General features: G+C 39.3%; 1 protein-coding gene across 1 annotated transcript in view; it reads right to left on the bottom strand.

Annotated features, from left to right (window-relative positions):
* Nucleotides 1-5,185: 5,185 nt before the first annotated feature.
* Nucleotides 5,186-12,549, bottom strand: part of eftud2 (elongation factor Tu GTP binding domain containing 2) — a 56,130-nt gene continuing 48,766 nt past the window's right edge. The window contains exons 24-28 of the mRNA XM_069904809.1: nt 11,120-11,238; nt 10,596-10,690; nt 9,592-9,745; nt 7,988-8,095; nt 5,186-5,496 (exon numbers count right to left, since the gene is read on the bottom strand). Of these exons, the coding sequence (XP_069760910.1) occupies nt 5,401-5,496; nt 7,988-8,095; nt 9,592-9,745; nt 10,596-10,690; nt 11,120-11,238 (572 nt within the window). The 3' untranslated portion in view covers nt 5,186-5,400. The remainder of the gene's footprint in view (nt 5,497-7,987; nt 8,096-9,591; nt 9,746-10,595; nt 10,691-11,119; nt 11,239-12,549) is intronic.

Below are 12,549 nucleotides of genomic sequence, written 5' to 3'. Positions count from 1 at the left end.
TTGGCCATCCTGCATGTTGAGCCTGCTCCGCTATTCAATAAGATCATGGCTGATCTGATGATGGGCTCCTCTCCACCTACCTGCCTTTTGTCCCCAACTCTTAATTCTCCTATTATGTAAAAATGTATCTAACCTTGTCTTAAATATATTTACTGAAGTCACCTCCACTGCAGTAAATTCAACAGATTCACCACCCTCTGGGAAAAGCAGTTCCTCCTCATCTCCATCCTAAATCTAATCCCCTGGATCTTGAGGCTATGTCCCCTAGTTCTGGTCTCCCCCACCAATGGAAACAACTTGTCTATCTTATCTATGCCTTTCATAATTTTTAAATATTTCTATAAGATCCCCTCTCATTTTTCTAAATTCCAAAGATTACAGTCCCAGATGAATCAATCTCCCCTCATAGGCTAACCCCTCATCTCTGCAATCAACCAGGTGAACCTCCTCTGCATTGCCTCCAAAGCCAGTACACCCTTCCTCAAGTACAGAGACCAAAACTGCACACAGTACTTCAGATGCGGCCTCACCAGTATCTTATAAAGTTGCATCATAACCCCCCTGCTCCTAAATTCAATCCTTCTAGCAATGAAAGCCGACATTCCATTTGTCTTCTGGATAGCCGGCTGCACCTGCAAACCAACCTTTTGCGATTCATGCACAAGCACTCCCAAGTCCTTCTGCATGGCAGCATGTTGTATTTGCTTACCATTTAAATAATACTCTGATCTTCCACTTTTCCTTCCAAAGTGGACAACCTCACATTTACCAACGTTGTACCCCATCTGCCAGATGCCTTGCCTACTTACTTAACCTATCAATATCTCTCGGCAAACTCTCTGAACAATTTGCTTTTCCACTCAATTTAGTGTCATCAGTAAACTCAGATACACTCAGAGGTACATTGTTCAATGTACATGACAATAAATTCATGTAATTAGCAAAATTCTGGGCACACTGAAGACCTGGCATTGTCCAGGTGCAGATTGTAAATACATGGTCACTTTACACCCAAGTGCAGTAAATGATTTTCAGAAATATTTTGATATACTTTGATTAAATTATAACATTTTTTAAAAAGGTCTTGCTCCCCCTGAAGGGGAAGAGAATTTAGCTAACAAGCTGGTGAATTCCACTGCCCTTTCAGTCCAAAATCTCAGGTGAGTCAGCCTTTGGTAGGTAAGTGCAATAGGGTATTTAAAAAAAACAATTACCCTCTTATTCTTGACTTGCATAATGTTGCTGAGGCTCCCAAGATCTGGCAGCAGATTAATTTTAGAAACGCAGCAAGGTAACAGGGCCAGCACCACCCAATTTCTCCCTGTGACCAATTAATCTGCTAACTCTGTACATGTTTGGAATGTGTATGTGTGGGGGGAACAGGAACTCCCAGCGGAAACACATGCAGGTATGGGAAGAATGTACAAACTCCTTACAGACAGCACCCGATTGGAACCCAGGTTGCTGGCGCAGTAATAGTGTTCTGCTAACCACAACAATAACCAGTACTGGAACTTTGGAGGTTAAATTACAAGGGAAGGCTATGCAGCTTGGCTTGTGTCCACTATGTTTAGCTCAGCGATGTGGTCAAGCTGTTTCAAATGTGAAGTGGATTTGATAGGATTCACACATGAAATCATTCTACAGTTCAAAAGCAACTGGACTAAAACTTAAATATGAAGGCATTTTACAATGTACAAGGTTAAATAGCCTTGCACGAACAAGATTTGTCAATGTTTTTTCGAGTATGCATGGGATACATAACTCTTCATAAACGAAGTTGATAAGCAAGATAACTAACTAGAGTAAGAAGTGAAAATCCTGACTCTAATGGCAATCGTCCTTGACTAGTCACTTGGGCATTGACTATCCTCCTGCTTGCATGTAATCTCCATCACCTGATTACAGCACCAAATGAATCAAAGAATGCGAAGTCTCTTCATTCGTGGGGTTTTGAAAAAAATAACCCTTTGAGAAGTGTGTATGGATTCATCAAAACAGTCTGTCCTTCCTTGTTTGTATCAGTGTGATGGCCACTTTCTGACACTGCCATGAAATACTCCTGAAATGTAGTTTCTTCAGAAGTGCTAATTTATAAAGTCAATTCTGCTAAAACTTTGAAATTGTTCATTTGCCTATTAGCACAAAGGAGGACCTAAAGCCTGAAAATCGATCATGTTAGATGCGCAGAAAGAAGCAATGCTTCTTTCATAGGACATAAATGGATCAGAAAGGCCACTAGATGTGCCTAAATGACTATCGACTAGTGGCCCTCACATCAACAATGATGAAGTGTTCTGAAAGTCTGGTGTTGACGTACATCAGCTCCTGTCTGAGTGGCAACATGGATCTGTTCCAATTTGCCTATTGTAGCAACAGGTCTATGGTAGATGCCATCTCACTGGCTCTAAGCAAAGCACTGGAACACGTGCGGAGCAAAGATATATACATCAGGATGCTCTTTATTGACTACAGTTCAGCATTTAACACCATCATCCCCTCAAACATTCATCAGCAAGCTCCAAACCTGGGACTCAACACCCCTCTGTGTAATTGGATCCTGGATTTCCTCACCTCCAGACTACAATCAGTAAAGAATGGTAAGAACTTCTCCTCCACAATCTCCATCAGTACCAGAGCACCATAGGGCTGTGTTCTTAGCCCCCTGCTCCACTCACTTAATACTTACGACTGTGTAGCTCTGTACGACAACACCACCATCTGTAAATTTGCCGATGATACCACGGTAGTGGGTTGTATAAAAAGAAATGATGAGTCAGCCTACAGGATGGAGATTGAAAACTTGGCTGAATGGTGCACAACATATGACAGCCACGACCCTTCACAACACAGAGAGGGAAAGTAAATTTAGTTCTTAGGAGACACTATCTCAGAGGATCTTTCGTGGATCCACTAATGGTATCATAAAGAAAGGTACCTCTACTTCCTCAGGAGTTTGCAGAAATTTGGTATGACAGGAAACCCTGGCAAATTTCTACACATGTGGTGGAAAGTGTGCTGACTGGCTGCATCATGGTCTGGTATGGAGACACCAATACCCCTGGGCGTAAAGCCCATGATATCACAGGCAAAACTCTTCCCACCATCAAGAACATCTACAGGGAACGCTGCCATTGGAGAACAGCAGCAATCATCAAGGAACAAAGCCACGCAGCACGCATTCTGTTTTACAGCTACTATCAGAAAAGAGGTACATGTGCCACAAGATCCACACCACCTGGTTCAGGAACAACTGCTTCCCCTCCACTATTGGACCCCTCAACTATAAACTCAATCACGGACTCATTTAAGGACTGTTACTTTTGAACTGAATTGTTTTTACTCTCTCTCTGTATAGCAGTCAGTTTGTTTACATTTCTTTATTTGTTTACATGTGTACATTGTGTGCAGTTTTAGCCCCCCACTACCAATAAGTGGTAATTCTGCCCGGCCAGCAGGAAAAAGAATCTCAGGGTTGTATGTGATGTCATGTATGTACTCTGACAATAAATCTGAAATTTCAACTCTGCCCATAAGCACATCCTTTATCTGCAGAACATGACACTGTCACAATTCCCTGATGGTTCTCTAATTCATAACCTGTTTCTTCAATCGGCAAATGGAATAGGCCATCAAGATGAACAGCACTTTAGCTCACCAGCACTTTCCCCAGTAAGCTACCTTCTTAAATCAGTGCAGATGCAGGGTTTCAACCTGAAACATTGACTGTCAATTTCCCTTCACAGACATTTTCTGATCTGCTGAGTTATTCCAGCTGTTTCTGGTTCCAGATTCCTGCAGTTTTCTGTATCTCCGTCTAATGTCTTAACCTGTTGTGCCAACACATCACATATTTTAAAGAATAATGACTGAAATTTAAGGTTATACTTTGCTTGGACTCAGAGCAGGATTGAGTGGTGGCAATGCTGCATCCTGTACAACCATTTTCATTCAAGCCCCAAGCACATTTAATGCATGCGCAAATGTTTCACTCTCGAGAGTTGCTGGTTTCTCTTTCCACAGATGCTGTCTGACCTGCTGAGTTTTAAATGCTTAACTTTTAAAAAATTTTTTAGACATACAGCCCTTCCAGCCCACGAATCCATGCCGCCCAATTACACCCAATTAACCTATAACCCCCGTAATTTTGAAGGCTGGAAGGAAACCAGAGAACCTGGAGGATACCCATGCAAACACAGTGCGAACATGCAAATCCTTACAGACAGAGCTGAATTTGAATATGGGTCACTGGCACTGTAACAACACTGTGCTAAATGCTGCCCTGCCCCAAAGCAACATCCCTGGGTGGGCATTTTAAAACATTTTCTGATTTTATTTCAGATTTCCAGCATGTTTTTGTACCAATTTTTATTGACAAGGTTAATTCTCATGGCTTTCATCCAAGTCTTGAACTGTCTTATATACTCATATTTATTGTTGACCAACCCTGCTCATCTAATTATCGAGGCTACTCATCTCATCTTCATTCTGGGTATTGTCTCTGAATTTCTTTGCATAATACTAAGCCCTCACCAATAAGAGTATCCTCGTCTCACCGTGAAATAAGAGCACAAGCAAGCAAATCTTTCATTTTGCTGTAAAGCAAAGCTTTTCTTTTAAACTCCTTATTCTGGGCCAGTCACCTCTGGGTTTATTACAGAATAGGCATGAGAACCCACTCAAATCAGGTCAAATATGATGCTATTGAAATCACTGTTGAAGAACATCTGACAAATTATAGAACATTACAGTACAGGCTCTTCGGCCCATGAAGTTGTGCCAACCAATACGTAACTACCAAAAAAAAAAGCAAAACCATCCCTACCTCATAACTCTCTATTTTTCTTTCATCCATGTGCCTATTTAAGAGTCTCTTAAAATGTCTGTAATGTTCCACCCTCCACCACCAGCCTGGCAACACCCAGACACTCACAACTCTATGTAAAAAAAACTTCCCCCTCCTGTCTCCCCTCAACCTTCCTCCCTTGCTAGAACGAGTAACAGAATTAACATTTCAGGTCTAAGTAGACCAGGAGAAGGGCCTTTAACCCAAAACATTAACTGTTTCCCTTTCCACAGATGATGCCTGATCTGCTGAATATTTGTAGAATTTTTATCTGTATAAAGGGCTTATTAGGCATATCATTTACACCTTACGGAATAAAGTTCTGTCAACAAATGAAAGGAAAATTGACTACTTTTATTTTAAAAACATCTTCTGTCAGAAACATTCCACCTGCAACACTGAAATACAAGATTCAGATCCGCTCACCTCTGGCTTATTCAAGCCATGTTTCTATTGTTTCCGTAACCAGTGTAACTTTGTCTGAACACTAACACGTACAAAATCCTGCCAGAAGATGCGAGACGTTGGTCCTTGATCCAAGACTGTTGCTTCAATCACAATGGATAATTTAGAACCACATCTTGTTTTGCAAGTTCCAGCAACATAGGATCGTCGAAAAACTTGCTGATACTAACATCTTCACTGAGACCCTGTAAATTGATAAAGCAATGACATTGGTATATCAGATTTATTCTTATTTGTTATATTTAAGATCTGATAAATTCAACATTGAAAGTAACCTTTAACTACTGACCTAATTCAGTACTTTTACATCAATAAATATCAAAGCATTAAATGCACACTCCTGAGAAAAGCAAATTACGTGCAAGTTCTGAGATGGTACTTTATACTTTTTTTAAACAATATTTTCTTTTTCAATATTTTAATTAACATTGAAATTTCACATCCAAATATACAAAGTACATACAGATATATGTTAAAATTCAAAAGGATACATTACACTTAAACCATACCATTTCATCCAAGATTCTCCACATTTTAATTAAACAGATTATATTGTATTGATATTATATTAATTTTATTATTAAAAAAAAAGGAAAATCTAAACCCTCTGCCAAGAAAGAAGCTGTTTGGCTAAAAAAGACAGAATTCTTATCAGAATGATAAATTACCTCATTAGTCAACAGTTCTACCTTCATATCAAAACAAAGATTATAAAAGTAATTCAAAAATTATCCCCACAATGTTTGAAAATTTACATTCAAATCAGAAATGGAGCATCTAATCTTCTATAATTTTAAACGTGACATGATGTCACGTTGCCACTGAGCACGAGTAGGCGGGGTAACGTCCCTCCACCTGAGTAACAATGCTCGCCTCGCCATAAGAGAAATAAAAGCTAAATACATGCAGCTCAGATGTCGTTAATGTTGTCACTCTCTCCAACAATACCAAATAAAGCAGTTAAAGGATTTGGCTTAAAAGTAACTTTAAAAAAGTGCAAAGAAAGTTTGAAATACTTCGATCCAGTATTTCTCAAGACTCTGGCACGTCCAAAACACATGCAATCAATGAAACATCTCAATTGTCCCATTTATCACAACGAGGAGATATATCCATATAAAAATGAGATCGTTTGACTTTGGACATGTGAGCCCTATGGACTACTTCAAATTGTAGGAGAGAGTGGCAAGCACATAAAGAAGAGGTATTAACCAAGTTTCTTCAGGAATTAAAAGCTGAAGGTCCTGTTCCCAGGCTTTTAAAAATTTTATCTGAGGAGCCTCTCTTATTCCCAACAACATATCATAAATGTTAGATATTGAACCATTATGAAAGATTGTAAATTAAAAATTACATCAGTTAAATTCTTATCAGCCCTCTTAGCAAATGTATGCAATAGAGATCGTAAAAAACGTAGATATTGAAAAAAATGAGTATTTGGTAGACCATATTTAACTGAAAGTTGTTCAAAGGAAGGGAGAAAATTTTCTCACCTTAATCAAACATATGAACGGGGCACTATAAAATTGGTCACCCCTTTCTTTATCACTGATTGGTTGAATCAACTCTATTAAAATGAATCTATCGTATTACCTGAATTAAAAAAAATTTTTTTCAGTCTTTGTCTGTTTTTATACCTGTCTTTTTTTAAATTCCCTTGACTCATTCTTATCTTCTCATATCTTATTTGACTGTGGTGCCTCCTATTGACACTTTCAGTTAATTCATGGGGTGCAAACATTCATGGATGTATTTGCATTTAGAAATTTTTATTTATATATTGGCATGACCTTTAGGATTTTGCATTGATACTCTGTTGAAAAACGTGGCACTGTGGTCGGGCTGCTGCCTCCAGTCACCCAAGTTCAATCTTTACACCCGGCACTGTCTGTATGGAGTTCACAGGTATGCAAGTTTCCTCAGGGTGCTGTGACTTCCCCTCACATCCCAAAAACACGCAGATGACAGGTTTATTGGCCACTGTAATTTGCCTTATGTGCATATGTGAATGGTTGTTGGGAACATTGGAAGAATAAAAATGGAATTCGTAGAGGAAAGTGGTAATGGACTAGATCTAAAGGGATTATATGCAGACATTTAAGAATTTGATTACTTTGACACGGAAGGACTTTATTTTTCAAGGGATCCATTGTCCTGTAAAGTTTTAATTTCAAGTGACCCATCCCAAAGGTCATGCCAATATATAAATAAAAATTTCTAAATGCAAATACATCCATGAATGTTTGCAACCCATGAATTAACTGAAAGTGTCCAACATGAATAAGTCAATAAGGGTTTGAATCCCGTGATGTCTGTAAGGAGTTTGTACGTTCTCCCCATGGCTGCAAGGGTTTCCCGGAAGCTCTGGTTACCTCCCACCCTTCAAAACGTACAGGGGTTGTAGGTTAATGGGGTGCAAATTGGGCGGCATGGACTCGAGGGCCGAAATGGCCTGTTACCATGTACCATGTCTACATTTTTTTTAATTAAAATTCAACTCTTGTTATTTAGCCTTGGCTAATAGATGATACTGTGACATTTTTAAAAGACTACAATGAACAATGGGACAATACCAACAGTGGTTCATCCTGCCTAGATTGTCAAAAAAAATGTTTTTGCAGTTGATTCATCCACCAATTGATTACATCAGTTTACATTGCACCGCAATATAGTTACCTTTCTCCTTCTTGTTTTGATCATGAACTCTCTGGCCAAGTGAGGTGCAGGCTGTGGCTCCAAGGGTCTGATGATGATGCTCTTGTCCAAGGGATCACCTGGCACTATCTATTCAAATGACCATAAATATAATTTCTTTAATCAACACAGTAATGTTTTTTTTTGAGTCATCTGGGACTTGCTGGAATTTAGAAGGATGAGATGGAATCTTAAAAAACAAAAATGTTGAAAGATCGAAGTAGACATCTTGTTTCTACTAGTAGGGGAGACTAGAACGAGGGAACACAGCCTCAAGATTTAGGGTAGTAGATTTAGGACAGAGATGCCTTTCTCAGAGGGTGGTGAATCTGTGGAACTGGCTGCCCATTAAAACAGGGGAGGCTACTTCAGTAAATATATTTAAGAGAGGGTTGGAGAGATTTTTACATAGTAGGGGAATTAAGGGATATGGGTAAAGGTGGAGATGAGCTGATCATTAGATCAGACATGATCTTATTGAATGGTGGAGCAGGCTCAACGGGCCGGATGGTCTTCTCCCGATCCTATTTCTAATATTCTTATGTTCTCTCAAAACATATCTGTGTATTTCCTGCATGTGATTGGTGTAAAAAGAAGCAATTATTTCAATATTCCAAAGAGAACATAGCCACGGTATTGGCATCACTTTCAAGGCATCCATTCATCATTGATATGGCAAGATGATGAAAACCTAGTGGCTTATTAAAGCTGCCTGGGAGCAAATAAAAGAAACGGGCATAGGCCCAGTCACGCAGACCAAGGACGGTAGGTTTTCTTTTGTAAAGATTAGGAAACTAATTGGGGTCTTACAACAAACTGATGGCTTCACAGACAACATTTATGTTTCCAGATTCTGAATACAGGGTATATCTATCTCACTTTACGAGGTAGAGCGTTCTTGAGAAACTATATGTAAACTGAAAATTCATAAAGCGAAGACCCATTAACTACTATTGGAGGTAATTTTCGTAAAAAAACACATTATAATTTCTTCATAAATAGGAACACGGGTTTCTTCATACAAGCAAATTTTCGTAAAGTGAGCATTCGTAACGCAGGGTTTACCTGTACACCTCTTAATTATTGCATTAAAAATGCTGAAACTTTTAATTAGTCAGGAGAATTGAAGGGGAAGCAGCACATTTACCAAGACATTGGTGTGTTATTTATAGATTAAAAAGCAGCTCCATATAGAGTGTGTGTGGTTTCCACATTTTCAGATATTAAAGTATTCCCCTGCCAGTCTGTGCCTGGAAAATGTAATCAGTCACTGCCATGCAGGTAAGCACAACATCCTGTTCCAATTAGTATCAGTGTAATGCACTACAAGTAATACATTGATGTATCAGTGTCCAAAGTCAAAAGGTGTTCAGGAGTAAATCTATGCTCCGTAGATTATGTATTCTGGAGTTTCAGCCAAACCACATCGCACACATTTTAAGATAAAGTAGCATCCTTGGGTTTTCTACATGGTAGAGTTCATCCGCAAGCTACGTTGATCTTTGAAGTCAACTGCTTTAAGGATTCACACCATGCGGATAAATAAATATTTCCCAACTGTTTAGTTCTGAATAACAAATCCTTACCTGCCAATGGTGAAAGACTGAGAGGGAGAAAGCCTGCCCTTGAGTGTGTGTCCGCAAGTCTGTCTCAAAACCAAACGAGTCAATGGCTGGTACAAACGCTTTAATTGTATAAAGTGGAGAACCTGGGATTGGTGCATCCTGTGTCACATGGCCTCTGTGGATGCAACATAAAACCACTGAAGAAGGTTCATTCAGATTGACATTGTCCAGGTTTTGTGGGAGAATTTTATGTCAAATTCTTATAATAAAGCCCCTATAACCCATGATAAACATGCAATATTCAAACTGGTACTTTCTACATAGCAGCAGATAAAATGCCCTGAATAGAAAGGCTCTAATAGTTATATTATTGAGCAAATTCTGAAGACTTTACATCATACATCTAATTTAAAATACTGCATGAATGATGAGAAAAATTAGCAATGGCTCAGGGCAAATTAATTACCTACTAAAATGTTGAGCAAAATTAGGGTTAGGGTTAGGGAAGCACAAAAAATTCTATCATTTTAGTTAAACAGGAAAGTCTGAGACTCTGGGATTGAGATGCAATAGAGAAAAGTGCTGGGGAAACTTAGCAGGTCACACATTGTCAATACGAAACAAAGGGATATAACTAACAGTTCAGGCCTGAGCCCTTTGGTTTCTATAGACTAGTATTCCCCCCCCCACTCACATACCTCCTTAAGTAATCCCTTACTAACCCCAGAGCATCTATGCCACAGGTTAGTAAGGGGTTACTTAAGGTGGTACGTGAGTGGAAAAAAAAAGGTCGAGAACCATTGCAGTAGACGCTGCGTGATCTGTTTGTCCAACAAATTTGTGACTGCAAGATTCTATCATCCTCTTTTTAAAGACAGAAAATAAAATCTCTTTGGTGTCCTCGGTCTTGCATAAAAAAACAGCAGGAGTGTAAACATAAGTAATAAATATCTTGGGCTACAATGAAATGATAGAACTTACTGCCTCAAATTGCAACCATGACAGGAACTCACTAATCCACTTACCTCCTCCGAGCTAAGACTGTATACACGGCTGAAACACAGTCTGCTGGTGCTTGTACCTCCACAAAGTAATAAGGTTCCATTAGACGAGGAGTAGCCTAGAAAATAAAAATTATTTACAGGAATTCTACCAAGATGATAGGACACATGCAATATTTCAGCGGATATTTTACAATTCAACGCACTAACAACCACAGAAAGATCTCACTTCTGCTTGCTATCCTATAACCACTACTAGAATTACACTCATGTCAATTTTAGATTATCCTCGGATACACTGAAAGCCATTCGTTCCATTAACACTTGTTTGGCTGAGGTAGTGGACAGACAATGAGGAAAAATGCAGAAATTATGCTTACATTAAAAAAATGCACATACAATTTAACTGTAAAAGTAAAATATTTTTTTGTGACAAAACAAATTACAAACTTCAAGTTGTATGCTTATGTGTTATCTTGCTAATTTTCAGAGTTCCTGTAAAATAATTGAACACACAGAGTGGCAAAATGCTGAAAGGAACTGCTTACCATCAAGAAAGCTGAATACACCACTCGTCTGGCAGTGGGAATGATTTGTCCTCCACCCCTGTGCAAAGGCTCCTGAGCTATTACTGCATCAAGAATCTTAAACTTCACATTACGAATTGCTGTGTAGAAGTAACACAAATCCTAAGTTTCAACAAATTTTGTACATTGCAATCGCTTATTCTATGGAAGAAGGCATTAGAATTTCAACGCTACCACACTATCTTTTTAAGTAAAAATTAAAAGCATATTGCTGAATAGCTGTCATTAATGGAGTCAGGGGTAGTATATTGGCATGGATTGCCAACTGAATGGCTAACTGTCAGAAGGCAGAAAGTCAGGATGAATGGGTGTTTTCTGATTGACAGACAGTGGGAAGTGGGGGGGGGGGGCCGCAGGGGTCAGTGCTGGACCCGCAGCTGTTCACCATTTACACTGATGATGTGGAAGAGGGGACAGAGTGTAGTGGAGCCAAGTTTGCAGATGATACTAAATTGAGTGGAAAAGCAAATTGTAGAGAATGTGGAGAGGCTGCAGAAGGTTATGTTTCAGTTAGGTGAGTTGGCAAAGGTTTGGCAGATGGAGTACAACATTAGTCATCCACTTTGGTAGGAAAAATAGATGCTCATTTAAAAGGTGAAAAACTACCGCATGCTGTTGTGCAGAGGGACTTGGGAGGGCTTGTGTATGAATCGCAAAAAGTTGGGTTGCAGAAGGCAAATGGAATGTTGGCCTTCATCGCTAGAGGAATTGAAGTCAAGAGCAGGGAGGTCATGCTGCAACTATACAAGATACTGGTGAGGCCACACTTGGGAGTATTGTGTGCAGTTCTGGTCTCCATACTGTAAGGTAAAACATCATGAGATGGGAATGTGTAAGGAGTTACCCTGAGCAGGGCTGTAACAAGATGTGAATGCATCCTTGTACTTACAAGATAAGAGAGACATTGATGGATTGAGAGGCAGGAAGCTAGCAGGGAAAGGATAGCAACAGTTTTAGTCATTGGACAAGTAATGATATGATGATGTTCTAAGCACGTATCCAAGGGTATAAAAAATCACCATTTGCTGATAACGGCAGAATGCATTCTCCGACTAACATTGTTAGTCGCAAGTGTTACAATCCGGTAATAAAGAACAAAGAACCCTGACTTCGACTCAGTCTGGTGTTTGTCTCACTCATTCATGAACAAAGCAGACCTAACAATACTTGAGGAAGGATATACTGGGTTTAGAGGCAGTCCAGAGGAGGTTCACCAGGTTGATCCCAGAGATGAGGGGGTTGACCTACGTGGAAAGACTAAATCACCTGGGATTATACTCACTTGAATTCAGAAACATATAAAATTAAGAAAGGGATAGATAAAATAGAGACAGGAAAATTGTTTTCACTGGAGACCAGAACTAAAGAACACAGCCTCAAGCTTCAGGGGA

The sequence above is a fragment of the Narcine bancroftii genome, chromosome 12 (genome assembly GCF_036971445.1).
Source record: "Narcine bancroftii isolate sNarBan1 chromosome 12, sNarBan1.hap1, whole genome shotgun sequence".
In the NCBI taxonomy this organism is placed as follows: Eukaryota; Metazoa; Chordata; class Chondrichthyes; order Torpediniformes; family Narcinidae; genus Narcine; species Narcine bancroftii.
Note: the sequence above shows the minus strand (reverse complement) of the source record. Positions and strands in the feature narration are given on the sequence as shown.